The sequence below is a fragment of the Electrona antarctica genome (assembly GCF_951216825.1).
Source record: "Electrona antarctica genome assembly, chromosome: 8".
Taxonomy (NCBI): domain Eukaryota; kingdom Metazoa; phylum Chordata; class Actinopteri; order Myctophiformes; family Myctophidae; genus Electrona; species Electrona antarctica.
In genome coordinates, this window is record NC_136789.1 from 43,961,915 (window position 1) to 43,981,785 (window position 19,871).

The 19,871-nt window shown below is 39.4% G+C and overlaps 2 protein-coding genes across 2 annotated transcripts in view; one reads left to right on the forward strand and one right to left on the reverse strand.

The window, feature by feature from the left end:
• The window catches only part of LOC306927965 (uncharacterized protein), an 81,042-nt gene that overhangs the window by 19,182 nt on the left and 41,989 nt on the right, over positions 1-19,871 (reverse strand). The gene's annotated exons all lie outside the window — the stretch shown is intronic.
• On the forward strand, positions 10,876-18,996 carry hrh2b (histamine receptor H2b; the record flags this gene model as incomplete). The annotated part of the gene is made up of 3 exons (XM_079507961.1): positions 10,876-10,924; positions 17,341-18,249; positions 18,454-18,996. The coding sequence occupies exons 2-3, from the start codon at positions 17,602-17,604 to the stop codon at positions 18,994-18,996; spliced, it is 1,191 nt and encodes a 396-aa protein (XP_079364087.1). The 5' UTR covers positions 10,876-10,924; positions 17,341-17,601.

Genomic DNA, 19,871 nt, shown 5'->3' on the forward strand with positions numbered 1-19,871 from the left:
AACCTAAGGGAGGGACTTCACGGTAATGATTCAGCTTCATTTGATTCATTACTGAATGAATGAATGAATGAATGAATGCATGCATGCATTCATGCATGCATGCATGAATGAATGAATGAATGCATGCATGAATGAATGAATGAATGCATGGATGAATGAATGAATGAATGAATGAATGAATGATTTTATTTATTTAAGTGTCATGCCACCTTGTGGCCCATCCCTCATGGGATTATATGACACCTTTTCACACAAGTTACAATAAACAGTTATACACTTAGTTATTTACTTATACTGCTGATTGCATACTACTGATCGCATCGCATAAATACAAATACAATAAATCAAAACAAAACATAAAACAAAACTTAACTAGCATACATATCTCTTACTGGCTGTACATGGCCTTTTTCCTCAAATCCCAGGCTTTCTCTAGATAATTTGCCAATTTAAATACATCTTTTTCAAATAAACGGTTAAAGGAGCATTCAGTGATTTGGGTGATTTGGAAAAGAACCCGGTCCGCCCCGGTAACAAGATGTGCATACGCACACAACCTACAGTGGGGGAAGTACAACAGACCAACAGCACATGCACCAAGGCCCGCCCCAGTCGATCATGATTGGAGGAAGGCCCCTCTCATCCTGATTGGATGAAGGCTTTGCCACCCAAAGCCCAAACCGAAACTAGGGTTTTTTGACCCCAGGGGCTCACTGGGGACAGGGAGGAACTCCTTATATGGTCAGCACACTTTATAGTAGGGAGGATTATCCCCCAAAAAAAAGTGATATTTGAATTAAGTGAAATCACTGAATATACCTTTAATAAGTTGTGCATCATTCATATCCATCATATCAACATAGTTTATATTATTAAACAACACTTCTCTAACCGCACCATAAAAAGGACAGTACAACACAAAATGACACTCATTCTCTATTTCATTGAGATCACACATTTGGCAGATTCGATCTTCTTCATCTAGCCCAACATAACGACCCGTTTCAATATAAAGTGGCAGTATACCTCCTCTAATCTGGGCACAAAGTGATCTTTTTTTTTTTTTTTTAACTTTTCGAGATGTATGAAGTCACTTTCAGCAGAAACAGTTAACGGTACTGTAGGTTTTTCATCGTGTTATTACATATGATTTTGTAGATGGAAGCAGATATTGGGGAAAGATTACTTAGAGTACACACCCAGCAGCAGATGTATGCTATAACCAAGCATATTAAAAAACAGCAGCTGAACAGGGAGTTCCTCAACTTTCTGTTAAAGCTCATCTTCAGACGAGCAGAGATTAAAGACATTTTTTTTTAAGTCGAGTTATGAAAATAACATTAAATAACATTTTGAAGGTTTACTAGTTCCTATTATCACACAGCACGAGCCAGGGTTTTCAATCGTTGCTTGAGAAACCTGGTGTGAAATGTGGAAAATGCGCTTCTGAATCTGTCCACATGATTGCAGTTTATTAGTATATTTATTTAGTATTATTAGTATAGCCTAGTATTACTGAGAATCTGCATTCAAGACATTACAGAAAAGTGTAGGCCTACTCCTCCTCTGGCAGAATCATATCGTCACTGTCGGGTGGAAACCTTGTATGTACAAAAACAAAACCATTACTTTTCAGAAAATAGAGCGCCGAACTCCTGACATCACTCGCTCATCCCCTGGTTCACGGAAGATTTTCATCTTAAAATCGTCTCATATAGGCCTGGGCCGTGGCTCAGCGGTCCAGGCACCTTGGCTGGTAATCCAGTCTGGCAGTGTGCCGCGGGTTCGACTCCCGATCCCGACGGCCTTTACTGCATGTCACCCCCCCATCTCTCTCCCCATTTCCTGTCAGCCTACTGTCTGTCCCTCCATAAAAAATATAAAATAACGGCGAAAGCCACAAAAAAACATTAAAAGAAATTAATAATAATCGTCTCATATAAGCATTGTGGTCCAAAAATAAACAAACTGTCTTGGCGATATTGTTGGGGAGGTGTCTCTGTATCGTGTACGACGGTCATATGATGACAGTCTGATTCAACACAAATTTAACTAATTCGGCAGCAGTAACATTAGTTGATTCTTCATATCCATATGAGTGAAACGGGCAGGATGATTTGTTTATTTTTCAAACACAGTTCTTATATGAAGCGATCTAAAATCCCCCTATGGGGATTATAATGCAAATAAAAAAGTACATGAACCCATGGACTTAACGCCCTCTACCGATATTGATGTCAGACTTCGGTGATCTACGCCAAGAAAGAACCTATGCTCTATAGTACCAATAGTCAATCAAATCAAATGTATCAATTTAGTCAAAAGCTTGTCATGTTTGTCATTGGTTCGATATGTTTAAAACCAACAGACTTAATCACTTTCACTTTTATCTCTTATACTACAATTGCAAAGTTGCTACAGCCTGCGCTAGCAAATATAACTCATGTGTCGATTCTTCCACCACGCGTGCGTTTCCCACGGCTGCACGCCCCTCACGCCACATTGATCTGTTCTTTTCATATTGGGTTCACTTCCTTCCCCGCCTTCAATGTGCTTGCATATATTTATTTTCTTTACTTTCCCCATTATTTCCACTAGCGCGCCGCCAATTTAGAAGACAGACAGCACTGTGATTGGCTACCCCAATCATGTGACGCGCGCATGCTGGGTTACAGTATTACAATACTACAGTACGAGTAGTACAGTACAGTACAGTAGAGTCACAGTTTTTGATTACGTCACAGACGCTTGCCTTAAGTTAAACAAATCTATCTATCTATAAATGCACCATGTCTCTGTCTGACCTGTCTGTCTGTGTGTCCGGCTGAAATGCACGTAACTCCAGAACCGTTCGCCCCACCGACTTCAAATTCGACACATGCGTTCCACACCCCCACAGGGAGTGCAATGCCCGGTGTTGAGTCGGTCGGACCCACGGTTGTCCAGAATCGCCACAAAAGGCCTCTGCCCGGGCTCTAGACAGGGCCCCTGCCCATGCTCTATATGGAGCTGGCCTGTTCTGACATCACAACACTCCATATTTGGGCATGCCTGACAAAGAACTCCACATACGTATGGGCATAAAAGGGACACATACATAATAGCTGGGTGAGGCATGCATTTCCAACTTGCATCGTTCCAAGTAGGCCAGTGCCCAACGGACACTGCTCTAGTAAGCATTAATAAGCACATTTGATATTTGAAACTTGGTTTCAATTTAGTTAATTCATAATTATTCTGACAATTAGGCAAAACTAGCATACTAATTTAATGAATATTTGTATTTTTTATTTGAGGTTGTAATTTAATTAGTTGTCGTTGTCAAAAGAACTTGTCAGAAGATGCCTTAACCCAGGGGTTTTCAACAGGTGGACTGTTTGCATAGTGGTCCCTGACCATTCATTTTAGTAATGTAGGATTTGTTGATTTTAAAAAATGTCTTTCCACTAGTTCCACTAGAAACAGTGAACTGAATGACCTGGTGACCTATGATGCATGTAGTAATTTTACTGGCAAGTTGGAGGTCAAGAAATTCAACAGAAAAAGGGAGTTAGAATCGTAAGAGGGGGAAGTGCACCGGATTGTCTGGTTGAGTCATTTATTATTAGGAAATGATTAGCAGTCAGTGTACCGTACCATTGGTTGAGAAACAGTGGGATGTATTGCGCATTATTATTTTTACATTTTACATTATGCTGCTGTAAGGTATCAATTTCCCTGCGGGGATAATAAAGTACATCTCATCTCATCTCATAGCAAGTGTAAAAGTAAAAGCACAAATCTTAGCCCATATCCCCACCCAACACAACAGTGGTCCCCAGGTTGATTCTATAAGTCAGGGTGGTGGTCCCTCTTTCACAATCAGTTGAAAACCCCACCAACAACACAACAACATCAGCATCATGGATCATAATCACAGGAAGCTCTTCCACAGTGTTAGCCTTTCATCAAATCACTAAATCAGAGTAAAAAGCAAATTGATTAGTGTTATATATATGAACTTAACTCCTTTTCTGCCAAGAGTGAGATTTGACAAGATATAAATATGGTCACAGATCGCTATAGGATGAGATTGAACAAGTCCCAAGTTTATAATGCTTAACAATGATTTTTACCGGCTCTTGGCATCAAATGTGTCCGCGACCAACAGATGGGTCCCGACCCAGTGCTGTTTACTAAAGAGCTGGAGAGTTGGGGAGACCACTGTTAGGCTGTTACTGAACACAATCAGAACATAGCCTTATCTTTGTAACAAAACAAAACAAAAAAAGATTTGTTTTAACAAAAAAGAATAACCACTTTACACCATCTTTAACCACATTATTCTTTAATTGAAATGATTCAACTACTATACTCACACTATCACAGAGGAGCGCTGGGAAACATCTGGCTCATCCTCATTCTCTGTGGTGAATAGTTCTGCTCTACGTCTTCTAAAAGCATTTTACTTCTTATTACGAATGTATGACTACTCTTAAGTTTGAGAGAGTGGGAGGGGTGTATAGCTGTGGTGTGGACCGGATGTCACACCAATGGAACATTACCCAACAAAACTGTTGCAGAGACAAGTTGCAGCGGTCTGGATCATTGTTATGTTCTTAATACCTGTGAATAGGAAGTGTGTGCATCCAGACCTGAAGAAGACCTGTTGTAGGTCGAAACATTGTCCTTTTCAAATAAAACTAGATAAAGTGCCCCTCTGGGCACAGGTCTCCACCAGGGCAGGTCAGGTTTTGGCCTCCTGGTGGTGCTATAATAGGCCAATGTGAAAAGGGTGACATTTCTTCTTACGCCTTGGATGGCAATTGGATGATTTGAGGCATTTTGTTCCAAAAATGTGTTTTGCAAAAATGCACCTGTTGGTGGTGCTATAACAGGCCAATGTGAAAAGGGTGGCATATATTCCTCAGCCTAGTAGGAAAATCCGTGAAAGATTTCACGTAAATTGCACGCTACGAGGGATTTTGTTCCAAAAATGTGTTCTGCTAAAATCCACCTGTTGGTGGCGCTATAACAGGCCAATGTGAAAAGGGTGGGATATATTCCTCAGCCTAGTAGGAAAGTCTGTGAAAGATTTCACGTACATTGCACGCTCTGTTCATGTTTGAGGCTTTTTGTTCAAAACGGGCCAATCCTGCAAACTTTGAAAGCCAATGTTAGTCAATTACGATGAAATCTGAAATATTGGACAGATCCGTCTTGAACACATGACTATAGAGATAGTGTGTAACGATTTGCGGGATTTTTGGACAGAATCTGGAGAAGTAATATAACAAAATGTGTTTTTCAAAAGTCGGCCTCCTGGTGGCACTATAACAGGTCGTTCTGGAAATTTTGGGGCAGAGGTTCATCGTTGGCATCCAGGGAGTGTGTACAAAATAAACGGATGGAGTGCAAAACATACTCTCTCCCCGCATGCCTTCGGCCTGGTGGAGACAATTTTTCCGGGAGCTGTATAACAGTGTGCGGACCTCCTTCCTCTAATCCTGTACGTATGTTTTGGTTCAGCACCTGAAGAATGTTTTATAGATGTGCGTGCTTCCCTCTGCTGGACTCTTATTTCCAAGATTCAATTTATCCCATATAAAGCAGCCAGCTCAATAAGCTCAATGGTAAATCATTTTACCATTAATTTCAGCAGTTGCATAGGAAACCAGCTTCAAACGTTCATATTTGCTTTTTAAAAGTTGACTTTAGAATGTTTTTGTAATATGGTACGTAAGTGAACATATAGCCTATGACTTACGTTGGTGCTGTTTTGCATTTCTTTTATATCAATTTTATATTAATAAATTCCCCATCACATTATGTGGCAGGTGCATGGCAAATGTGTGTTTGCCATGGCACCTTCTGTGCAATTTAAACAAACAGGTTGCTAGTGTCATCAGACAAAAACAAAACAACAAGAAACACACGATATACAGACTACAGAGAAACAAAGAAGCAAGACCTGCAGGCCTTGTACGGTAGAGTAGATCACTTGAGTTACAGGTTATGAATCATAGCCTAGCATGCAGCTACTGTGGGTTCTCAGTCCCTCATGTACTGGCCTAGCATGCAGCTACGGTGGGTTTTCAGTCCCTCATGTACTGTACTGTGGTAGAATGTTTGAGTTAGTTTCATAGTAGTAGAGGAGGCTGAATAAACAGTCAAAAAGGACACGCACATCTAAACCTATTGGCTGGGTGCTGGATCAAAATAAAGTCACAATGAAGAAATGAAAAAATCCGCACACCAATTGATGCTCCCAAGATATCTTTACTGGTAGGTAACGTTTCGGGCCGCAGCCCTTCCTCAGACCTTCAGAGAGTTAGTTTCATATACAGAACAATTTTTGGGGCAGAAACGTAAGTTGTTCATTATCAGATCTCCATATTTCCCTAAACTTTAAGTTGACAATTAACAGCTAGCTCACTACATTGAGTTTGCAGGCATTAAGACCAACTTCCGGAGGCGATGTGCAATCTCAAGAGAGAGCAGAGCCCATTTTATTTTCTCTGCAGCTACTGTATGTGGATCATATTGGAAGATTCATGATAGTTTCCCTCTGCTGGTATTTAGCCTCCTTTCTCTATGCATGCCAAAAATGACAAACTCCTACTGCAGCCTCTCCTTATGCAAACAACCCACTGCAGCTGGTCCATGGACAGAATAAACAAGACTGCAAGCTGGTAAGTGTGCCTGTGTGTGTATAAGCATGTGCTTGAAATGAGTTCTATATATCCACATAGATGGAGTATAAAGTACTGTAAAATCCCAAAAGCTCTTCCATGTCATACTGTATGGACGGTATGCACACTCCCATGTATGCTTTAGTTTGTCCACATAAGTTCTTGTTAGAAAATAAATATACCTTCCCGCTTCCTCCACCGAAAGTAAATAGGCCTACAACTGATTCTATCCCTTTCTCTTTCTATAAATGGAACCATAGCTGCCAGTTTGTTTCACAGAGACAGGGGACTAGTGACTCACTGTGACATGGAGACTCGCTGGCGGGTGTTCCTTGGGGACAGTGAGGAGTGGTGGACGGCGATGAGCACAGTTGGGATGTGCCCATCCCTCCCCAGCCCCCTCTCAGGGCACTGTTCTCCAGGGTGGTGGTGGAAAGGGGGGGTGGAGGGGGTTATAGCCGCCGCTATTCATTGAAATGTGAGATTGGCTTGCCCGAGGATAGAAATGTAATATGACAGCGCACTGGCAGACTTTCCATATGGCAAACCAGGGAACTGCCTGGGGGGAATTGTGAACGCATAGCATTACTTTCTTTCTATAAATTGGTTCTATGTATTAATTCCTGTTCCTCATTATTCTTGACACACATCATTAAAGGGTAGGGTAAGTGGTATTCTTTTAGTTAAAGCAAAACATTTTTCTTTCTTTCTTTCTTTTGGTTTAAAGGTTAAAGCACTTTTTTCTGATAGTAATCATTGCTATCTGTTGTTCTCACCAGAAAATATAATTGTCTGGTGGGCCGAACATTTTCAGCCAATCAGGAGAGAGTACCCATTTATTAGATTCATTATGTAGTATTCCATTTACTATTTTGTCTGCTCGTTTCTTTGTGTCATCACTTCCAATTTCACTTGTTTAATCTGTATCCTGTCTGAGTTCTCTATCCTGATTGGATAAAATTGGTATCTCGACCTGAAAATTCATTTCCTGTTTAATAAAGAGCTTGCAAGACATGGAGACTTCTTAGCGAATAAATACTCACACATAGCAATTATCAGTTTCGTCATCATTTTGGTTACAAGTTCAGACTGCCAGGATGTTTTGGCTTGTTTGTTTTTAATTGTGCTAATAGTGGCCAAATAAATCTTCTATTGTGTCACAAATGTCACATTATCCTCGTCTTGTCGAAGAGTGAACATAAATGTTGTTTGATCACAAATATGTGATAGCTTCTGTAATTCCCAAAAAGCATTTACTCTAACTGTAAATTGCATATTCTTCAGTTCCCACTACAACAGACAGGATCATCACAGAATGTAACAGGATCCCTCTCTTTCATAGCTTTCTCGCCACATCTTGCACAAGTACAGTTCCCAGTTGTGTCCAGTAGATGGGGAAAGAGTGTGCCAATAATTTCTCGAAAGGTTTGATGTTAGCATAATCAACATCCTACCTATGGTACAGCATTTTGAAGCACAGACTAAAGAAAAGTCTCCTTGATTCCAGCAAGAGCAACAACATCCTCTGCAGAAAAAGTCCCTGTGAATTGTTCTTGGCCAGTACAGTAGGTAACAAAGATAATTAATAATAATAATGTTGACATCATCACATCATCACACATGCCAATTACTTTCATGATAACAGGGTAATACTGCCATACAGCAACAGAGGGAATACGTGGATGACGTTTGACAGTCAAATGTCAAACAAAGACATGGCTGTCTTATCAGTTTCATTACAGAAGTTCCTTCATGAGTGTGTATTACACTGTGTCCGCCTCACTATTGTGTACACATTTATTATGCACCCAATTGATTTCCTTTTACCTGTTTGCAGTGTGGCTCAATAAATGGGCCCTTAAATAACTGCTTTGTGTTGTTTTGGGGTTTCCTGCATCGACTGGACTTACTTTGTTTCCCGACCAGGCAGCGTATCGTTATCACAATTTATTATTTACAATCTAGGCATCTTGGCAGACACTCTTATCCACAGTGACTCACAAAGTGTATCTTGCTGCAGGAAATTATTTTGGTACAGTATAAAACCTCTGTCCTCTATTGCTTTTCCCGTCTAGCTCAACATTCTTAATGGTTCAAATGTTCTCCACCAGAGCTATATATCACTGTCCTTCCTTGACCAGGTCAGTTTTTATGGAGCGAAACATATTGCTATTTCTGGTTAAACAAATATAGGTCCACTGACTACTGTGATTCTCAGGCTTTCTCTTCCGCTGTAATTGCAGGACTGCATAGCTCCCAATGGAATGGAAATATCATGAGCCACCCTCACTCTCACTAAGAATAGAAATCAGAAAATGCTTATATTATATCAAAGGAAGCTGATAAGTGTGTGTGCGTGCGGGCTGAATTGACCCAAAGATGGATGTGATCTGAGTTTTAAGGACTTCTGGAGCTCATTCCAAGCAGAGGAGGCACTGACAGAGAATGCTGTCATTCTAGGGTTCTGATCTAACATAGAACAAATATAAGGGGGGAGCATTCCTGAGAGGGCTTTAAAAATAAACAGATACCAGTGCTTATCACGCCTCTCAGACAGAGGATAAGCCTGCATTGCCATCAAGTGTACAATGATGGGTACCATAACTGTCACCAGTGATGCAACTTAGGGCAGAATGGTACACAGTGGCAAGGTGCTTTAAAATTGATGGAGCAGAAATTCTATAAATAATGTCTCCATAATCTAAAACTGAGAGAAAAGTGGCTTCAATAATTGTTTTTCTACTGGATGCAGGAAAGCATGATTTATTTTTAAAGAGAAACATTTTTTTAAGGTTATCAGTGTGAAATTTAAAAGACAGTTTCTCATCAAGCCAAATGCCAAGGTAGTTGTATTCAGAGACCCTCTCTATTGTAGAGCCACTTGGAAGGTTATGGATATATTGTTAAGGTTGTTGGGTCTAGCCCTAGTGATCAACATGAATTTAGTTTTACTTGCATTTAAAACCAGCCTAAGCTCAACCATGGCAGCCTAGAGAGCATTAAAAGCAAGCTGCAGCTTCCTGGTGGCAAGCTGTGCTGAGTCTGCGAGTGCGACGCATGCAGTATATGACTGTGTCGTCAGTCAGCATGAAGATTGGCAAGACAGTCATAAAGTGTAGAGATACAATTATTAAGAGTAAAAAGGACAGGTCCTAAGACTGAGCCTTGTGGGACACCCGCTGAGACTGGCCGAGTGTCCGGAACCCAGAATGAGTGCTCCCGGACTTCACAGATTGATGCCGTTTTTTTAAACCATTCCATTGCTGAAATATATATATTTATTTAACCAGTAAAAACATTGATATCTATAGGTCTATTTTGCAAGAATGAACTGGCCAATTGAGGTAAATAATTACAGAACATACATAAACACAGACTTCCAAAATTACTCACATAGGATAAAATAAAGTCTGAAATATAGATATTTATTTAACCAGTAAAAACATTGATATCTATAGGTCTATTTTGCAAGAATGAACTGGCCAATTAAGGTAAATAATTACAGAACATACATAAACACAGACTTCCAAAATTACTCACATAGGATAAAATAAAGTTTAAAAAGATTAAAGCAATAAAAGCCACTAAAACAAATACAATGGGCTACACATCAAAGCATGGACAGCAACTGGTAAGAGCTTCCACGATAATCCTTTTAAAACGCCTTAATGAAATGAAGGATGCCAATTGAGCTCGAGTCTGAATATTATTCCAAGACCAATGGCCAAAATAAAAGACTTATTTTGCCTAGTGACACAGGATCTCCACTTTGCATCGATCAAGTTACTGTTGCATTGTGACATTGATGCTATTCTCATGAGTTATCTATATTTTTAGTCCATCTTTTTATAGTCAATGCTATTATTTGTGTCTTATCGGATGTGCATGTGTGTCTGCATTGCAGAACAAAAACTGTTCATTACTCCCAATAACTGAACATATACTCACAAACAGACCAAATACATGTTGATCCTCTGAAAGTATGGAAATCCTCATGAATTGCCCTAAAATTAAAGTGAAGGGGAGGCAAAATGAGCCTCATGTTTTGAAGACGTGGGAAGATTTGTGATAACATCAGTATATGAAGGGGAGTGTTGAACAAACTAGAGGGGGCCGGGGGCAGACAAAGCCAGGGAGGATTGAACATGAGTATACACAAGAGCAGAGGCAGGGAAGAAGAGAAGAGCATTATGTTGGTTCCAGATTAGGTTTAGCCAGCAGACCTGACAGACATTGAGGACAAGCCATGGAAGGTGAGACTGAATCTAGCATTGGGCAAATATGTACCGTTTAATTAGACAAATATGCATGAGAAAGTTTTGATAAAAATCTAACACTGTGCTCTTTGTTCTCAAATGTTAGTCATTCATTCATTTATGTTTCGTTGTCTCTGGTTAAACATTGACCGGTGCGTTATAGCTGCATGCCATTGTAGGTGCATGGGTGGTTGTGGTATGATTCTGTGCTACTCTGTGAAGATATATTATAGTTTAGCATTTTCTGGTCGTTTTAAACATAACTTCTTTATCTTATTAAGACAGTGTAGTGTCAGATTGTCTTGACACGTTCTTTACTTTCTTCTCCTTGTCTATTTTTTTTATTTTATTTTTTACATTCTTACGTTCTTAGTTTTAGTGTTTATTCATTGAAGTTTCACTTGAAGGTACAGTATTTAATCAAGCCAGTAAAAAATAATGTCTTCATGTATACAAAATAATCCTTCATTATGTATAGCCTTTTATTCAAAGGAACTGGATTCAGTTAGTCACTTATGTGCTCTTTATGCACTTTTATATTATTTCAGGTTGATATGCTGTATTAATCTTGAATCAGTGGTTTTTGCTCTCCTCACGTCAGTTGGGTGCTAACCTCACAGATGTGTTGACATAATTAGAACAGGGTAAACATGGCATGGTGTTTCCAGATGGTTTGGAGATGAGAGTATCAATATAACCTATAGCTATCTTATAAGATAATGGTACTGTACTGAATCAACAGCAATATTGTAGGTACAAGAAATATATATTTAATATGGAAGCCATATAAAACAGTTTGTTTTAATTATTGGATATGACTTAGACGTACTGTTTCGCTGTATTGCTTATGGTGGATGTCCCTTTATCAAATAATTTCACGTGGGCTGCCCTTATGGAGCACATAATCTCCTTGAGGTGTTTAGGGCGTGTGTTTGCAAACCGTCTCATACCTTCCTTGCATGTAATTGAGACCATGCTGCGTGGTCCTTTCTCTCACACTTGATGTTCAGCAATATTGTTCACATTACTAATGATATAAGGTGGCATGAGTGTCTACCTTGTCAATGTTGCTTCATACAAACATATCAGAAACGTTATGGACCAGCCCTTTTCAAATTGACAAGAGCAGAATGATATTCAAATTACATGAAAGTGATATGCCTATGTCAAGCCTAATTACAAAGTTTATTATCATGATCAATCACCAATAATATAGTATCCTCAAATGTCACAATACACACAGTTAATTGTTAATTAAGTACACATTGTGCTTTGAAACATATGAATGTGCATGTGGTTTAGATCCAATTACTGACAGAAAAGCAGAAGAGATCCATTTTGTGTTGTATAATGTTTTTGCCGTGAGATACTGCACTTTGTGGCTAGTCATTCCCCTTGGACCCTTGGTGAAAGCAAGGAATCTCAATAAGGCAAAATAATGTCCATTTTTAGAAACACTGAAATACATTTCAATAAAAACAAAAGAAAATGAAACAATGAATTACAGATGTAGATTGAATTCTCCCCAAATGAGAAAGAAATCTAAAAGGGAAAATAACTAATTACCCCATAAACCATCCAATTGTTAAAATGGAGGTGTTACAAAGAAACACACTTAAACAATAACTACCATAGTGCATGTTTGACTGTGACCCAGACCCTGTAACTATAGGCCGTTTGTATTCTCCAGCACACAGTATGCTTGGTCTATGTGCTTAAAACACTTTGAGTTATTTTTTGGCAAAGATTCTAAACGCATCTAATGAGCAAATTAATTATGTAATGTACTGTAAAATGACCTCACGTCCTCCTCATGGAAACTAGGATTAGATTTCTCCCGTTTCCTTTGTTCCCAGGACACAGACACGTGAGTGACATGGGGGAAAAGAAAGAGTAGAGAAAAGCACCGCGGCGGCTGGGTTTTATTTTTGGGGGTTCTATTGAATGCTCTTTTAATCTGATTGTCCGTTTCCACTATAGTCCCCCGTGGGATTAAAAGTGAGCAACAGGTTGACCAAGGACACAGCATGACCAAAACTCACTTTGTAATGAACGTCTCTATGGAAACAGGACAGTGTTTACGGCTCTGGGGAATCTATTGAAATGATTAAAACCATTAGTTTTATGTCTCCAAAGGGAAGAGTGCAGGTGAGAGAGACGAGGAGGACACATTGTTTTAAAATCGTTGAACACAGATTGTGAATTTTGTCTTAAATGATAGGCACTGTTGAATTGCACATGGTTATATGTACTTTGTAACTAATACAAGTATGCAATAGTAGGCCTACAAGAATATTGCGTCTTGTGCTTCCATTGCCTTCCAATATAATAAAGTCCAACCAAATTTCAAAAAACCTTGTCCTTTTTGGAGTAAAATATCAAAACTCTAACAAAAAAGGCAGTTCACTTTTAATAACATTTAAAATATATTTTAGTACACAAAAAAATGTTTTTGGGACATGTCTTAGCCATCTGATTGGGTTGCGTGTACATATAGTATGCTATATTGATTCTTTACAATAACCTGCTAGTTAGTATTATTAAATCTAGTTAAATCAAGACAGAAAACCTTGAAGAGTCCTTGAAATAGCTATATAAATATGTATGGGAACGTTTACAGTACATACATATCTATCTATCTTAATTGTATTTACTTATGTTTTAAGTAAATACATATCAGTACAAGTTCTGTTTGTTTTCCTTATCTGTATAACCATTCCATGCTTTTATTGTTCTATTGCCAAAGTAAAATGTCCCACTTTAATGCTTCTAGCCTCATTATTTGAAAGAAGATCCATGCTAATGGGTAGGAATAGAATCAACGCCTGATGAGCAACTGTTTTTATTCAATTGCAATTGTTTAAGTAACAGCATACTGCACAGATAGTACAATATCAATTCTCAATTCTGAGCAGTATAAGAAGGATAACCAGTGGTCGTGTCTTGTACAGTAATATAGTTTATAGTCTAGTTTATGGGTGTAGTTATTGACATTCACAGAGATAGCAAACATTTGAACATGTATTATGCTTATCTTTAGCAGATATCTCCCCATCAAAGGCTGCTATATTATTTTAGATGAGACATGGGCAAATAGTTTTTAGGCCAATATTTGCTTGTTTACTCTTTAATAAAATCCAATAAATATAAATAAATCCAGTCTACATGTCTAATTATTTAGTCTAGCTGTCTATGACCATGTTGGCTAGTGAGAAATAGGCTTAAACCAAAAAGTAGTATTTTGGATAATTTTGCATAAAGCGTTCCTCCTTAAAGGAGGAAGAGAGGCATCTCCAAGTATTTTCCTTTTGTGGTGTTCATTACATCATGGGGGGATCAAACTCCAGTGTGAATTAATATCACATATTGTAGGTGATGTTAATTGAAACCAGTATTATAATTCACACATGAGATAACTCAGGTGCATATTTATTCATTATTCTGTTGTAATAAAGCCTGGTAACATTCTGACCACTGTCACTGTACTGTCAACAACCAATGTTTGAACTGCAAGCCCAGTCACAGACAATCAGTATGTTAACATACGGCACTCACAAGAAACCAGGATACTGACATTAATGTGGTTAAGGCAGGAAAGCTCTGGTTACGCTAAAAGCCCAGTATTGTGTGCTTTGGTCAGTATGTCCCAATACCTTCTCAAAAAGAAAAAATCACACCCGTGTGAAATGAGGGGCACTCTTATATCATCTTACAACATCGAGGAGCCAATAAGAGACCACTATTTTTACCCTGACATACATACCCAACCGACTCGATCGCATTGCACCGATCACAGTACCCTTTACTCACCCAAGATATCATCAATAGCCTGACAATAAAACGACTCAAACTTAATACATACATGTTTTAATCTAACTCTAATATATTAAAGTCTAACTCATGTTGCTATGATTAGATGATGTAATGATGATGTAAAACAAACAGTGTCAAAACAAACTTCTCTTTATTGTTAATGGCATTTTATGTTTGTGTGGGCAAGATGACGTAATTTTTCTCTTCATTGTCAATGGCGTTTTTAAAAACGAACATTGAACTAAACACAAACATTAAACCTGTATATAGGAGGGTCTAGCGCCCCTCAAAAAGGCTGACATTTTGACCACTGTTACAATGCACACAATCATTTGTTCTTTATCTATAGCTTCTGTATGGAGTTTAAGGCAATAGTTAGAGTAAGACATTTCTATGCATCTGCAAAAAGATGCATTTCCTCAATAATAGAGGATCAAGAATTAGAGTTTTCCTTGTCCAATTGAGGGTATCGTGTTATTGCTTGTGTTGGCCGAAGAGCATTTAAATAACTTAGTTATTGAAATGTTGTTATTTATTTCACACTGCACTTTTTGCACACAATATTTGTTCTGTTCCTTGTAAGTGCTCTATAAATAAAGTTGTTTATTATGATTATGATTAATTATTGTGATTATTATTATTATTATTAATAACAATAATAACAATAATAAATATGTATTCATAAATATGTATTCATAAATATGTATTCATACATATGTATTCATACAATGGGTAAATATAATGGGTCACCAGCAAGCTGGAGCTGAATTCTGTTTGTTCTCCTGGCAATTGTTTTATGGCATGGCTCAGTAGCATTTACTGCAGACTAAATGGCTAGTTTTAAACTAGCTGTAAATACCTACATTGTAAGAGGCTAGCCATCTTTGTATGTTGGTGCGTATCTGTCTGTCTTGTGTTTTTTTCTTTTCTTTTTTTTGCAGGCATGACTGACATCAATAATGATATCAATATCAATATAATGTCAGAGCTCCACATGGGAGCCACACCATTATTAGATCTCGTCTTGTTCTTTGACAATGACACAGTGTACTGTACACAGGGTCAGACACTCACTGGAAGGGCAATTCTGGGGGATTCATGTCTTGCTTCTGTACCTGTGCTTTGAGTGCAACATTAGGATGTGCATCATGCACACGTGCTACACATTTATTATAATATTCAGTGTGCTAAATCTTTGACACTGTGACACTGTGCCACATTGTCTCATAATGGCAAGAGTCAGTGCAGCAATGTCAGTTGGTTTGCAATTGCAACCGATTCAATCCTGTAGTTAAGCACATATAACTTTATAATGAATTATTATTATTAAGAGATTGTTAAATGATAATACAAATACCGGCTAAAACAGGCTACAGTGGTAATTTACATTTCCTGTTATTTTAATAACACATGAATATAAAAGTATGATTCAATAGTACTACATTATTGTCAAATGTATGAAATATTTTCTTTATTTGAAGAAAGGGCTAGATTTGGTCCAGGCTCTGACGGGAAGGAGGGGTCAACTCAGGGAGGCTTATATTTGGTTCAATACAGAAAGAATAATCTATTCATATAGATGGACTGGATTACTAAGAGTAACCTCTCACATACTTGAGAGGACACATGTCCATACTTTACCAGGTCTGGAAACCAATTCATAATTCTGTACTTTCCAGACCTGCGCAAGTTCGCAAGAACCCTGAAAATGGTGTAATCATTCAAGAACCTCCTTGAGCCACGCGCATTTCTTTTTAACAAATTACAAAGCCTTTATTTTTTGTACAATGAAGATCTATCACTATAGACTAGTGAGGGTATGCGTGTGACATTATCATCATATCCGGAAGTTATGCGGGAACGCCTACTGAGTGGCAAACCTACTTTCTGGCATGTACTTCTATGCTGTGATCTTGACTGAATAGGGTGAATTGTTAACTTGTAAATAAATGGGCTAGCTATGGCAAACAGACTGATAAACAGATGGTGTAGTCAACAATGCACAAGGTGTGCACATTGTTAGTGTGATGAAAAGGTTGTGTTAGTGTCTGCAATGTGGAGTGTGCTGTAGTTGATCTGCTTGGAGGTTCGGGATCTATATAATGATGCTTTTATATTATAAGCGTCTATTGTCAGGTGTGTAGGTGTTTTGTATTTCAGTAGCATGTGTGGTCAAATAAAAGAGGGATGTGGAATATAAAAGAATAGAAGTAGGAGGAGAAAACAAAAGATGAAAAAGAAAGAGAAAAAACAGCTGCAGTGTATTCGTGTAGCTGCGTGCGTGCGTGCGTGCGTGTGTGCAGCGTGCAACTTAGGGCGTAGCGTAGCCTATATGCCCTTAATCATGTTAACTGCTAATTGGAAGTAAAATAAATTAAATTCAGTGCCAATTATAGTGTGGCCACAGACACAAGTTTGAAACAATGACGAGACATCTTTTTGATACAGGTTATCAGTATCAAAGGCCTCAACCATATAACTACGTAAACATGCATGGTTTTTACATTTGATTTGTTTTAGAATGATTCATGCCATACAATATTAATCCTAAAAGTAATCAATTTAAGTAAATCATGTGTTCCTTTTATTCACTAGGATAGTGCTTGCGTCAGAAGACAACAGATGTGGCACTATGACAACGGACATGGGTGACAAACACCCTCCAGTCAATGATTTTATGAACCCTACTAGCGTCACACAGGTGCCTTGGAAAGCGCTGGCACCGATGGACACTGATAAGTGAATACTGGGCCAAATCACCAGAGGATTCCACCGACGTGCCTTCCTGTTGACGCCGAGATAACACCAGCAACCAAGTAGCACCGATGAAGAAGCAGTGGCTGATTTGATGACTCTTTGCCATGCCGGGGAGGGAGTCGGGGGACACCATGATCTCCACAGCGGTTCGTTGGCTGGTCCTGGTGTTCTTCATCATCGTGACCGTCGGTGGGAACGTGCTGGTGTGCCTGGCGGTGGGACTTAGCCGTCGGCTGCACCGCATCGGTAACTGCTTTGTCGTGTCACTGGCGGTGACGGACTTCCTGCTGGGCCTACTGGTAATGCCCCTCTCGGCCAGCGTGGAGCTGCGCAGTAACGACTGGCCCCTGGGAGGGGTGCTGTGCAACCTCTACGTCTCTTTGGACGTGATGCTCTGCACGGCCTCCATCCTGACCCTGCTGGCCATCAGCGTGGACCGATATCTGGCCATCTCAGACCCACTCGGCTATGCCCGCAGGGTCAGACCCGTCAGGGTGGCCCTGGCCATGGTGACCATATGGACCTTGTCCCTGGCCGTGTCCTTTGTGCCGATCCACATGGGGTGGAACACGGCTGACTACAACACGCAGCATCAGGACTGGGGCATGTGGGATGAGGGCATGGAGGGACGCTATTGCCTGTTTGAGTGGAATAACAACTATGTGGTGTTGTACGCCTTCACCTCATTCTACCTGCCTCTGATGGTTATGTGTGGGATGTATCTCTGCATATTCAGAGTAGCACGAGAGCAGGTAGGTGCTTTTAAGGCTTAAAATATGTCGAGTAAAATGTTTACCTCTTGATTGCATTACATTATGAAATTCTCCAAGCGTGTACTTTTTGGAGGACATGCCCATGTTGGTAAAATAAAGATGCCTTGCATGTGATTACTGACAGTTTACAGCTCTCTAACGGTCTGCCTTAATGGTTTAACATTTGTTTTATCGCTCCCTTAGGTTCGCCGCATCCGTGCCGCCACGCCATCATTTGCTCGTACACCCTCTGCAACGGCCACAGTAAGGGAACACAAAGCTACAGTTACTCTGGCGGCCGTGCTCGGGGCATTCGTCATCTGCTGGTTTCCATACTTCACCTTCTTCACCTGCATGGGCATCAAGGCTGAGAAAACCCCTCCCACGACACTTCACTCTGTGGTTCTGTGGCTTGGCTACTTTAACTCGGCCCTGAACCCCATCCTGTATCCCGCACTCAACAGGGACTTCCGTAGGGCGTATGGGGAGCTGCTGCGCTGCAGGGTCGCGAGGTGCAGAAACATGCAGTTTCCCCTCACCCCTATGGCGCTGCACAAAAGAGTGCCGCTTGCAAATGGCCAAAGGCATAGTAGACCACCTAAGGAGCATGTCAACATCGTTAAAAAAGATAGCCTCTCTGAGGGGAACGGCCTCACTCTTCAAAAAGATAGCCTCTCTGAGGGGAACGGCCTCACTCTTCAAGAATTGGAAAGTAATGGCCACATCACCACTGATGCACCCAGGTAAAATTTAATGGATCTACTGGCACTGACAGTAGATCCATTACATTTCACTGTGTCATTGTAGTTGTTTTTAAGTTGTGTATCCTTGTTCAGTTCAATGTCAAGAATTAGGTCCAACCACTGTGTTTATTCAATATAGCTCTCCATATTTATTAGTCCAACAACAGTGAAAAAAGCGACCAGCTTAAGCACAACACTTCATACAGTTACAGTACACAGTTCAGACTTACTACGATCCAATGCCTAAACTGGGGACTAGTAATCATTCTAGACGGTGTAGTAGTCTAAAATTAAATTTCCTTTCTCCTATTAAAAACTGTAATGTAATTTCCTTCATCGATGTCTATGGTTAAGTCATCATTCCAATATTTGGGTATGAACACAAACATTTAGAACATGTCTATATATCCAAGCCCCAGAATGCCTCTCTTACCAATAGATAACAGAAGATTGATAACAAATGCCAGAGTATTTTTTTGTCTATTTAAATAACTTCTTGTCATATACAATATAATTGTGTGCGTTATATTTCTTACACAGTTCATCAAATGAAGGCAGTATTTTTGTTTCATATACGTATAGTATGTTTCTTATATTCTGCCATGGTTTAATATTGTATTGTGTTAATTGTCAATAATATACATTTTAGCCTTATTTTGTTCTGAAGTTAAGAGACCCCTTAAGAATTAACCTGAGGGGATTCACATTTTTTATCCAATCCATTGTTAGCACATACTGAAACATCGGGAACTGACAGACCTATTAAATCAGACTCATAGTGGTTTTTTCACTTCCAGACAAAATAACTAAACAAACCATTCATTTATTGTATTACTTTTCTTGAAAACAAGATTGGAAGCATCTAAAATACATAGAGAA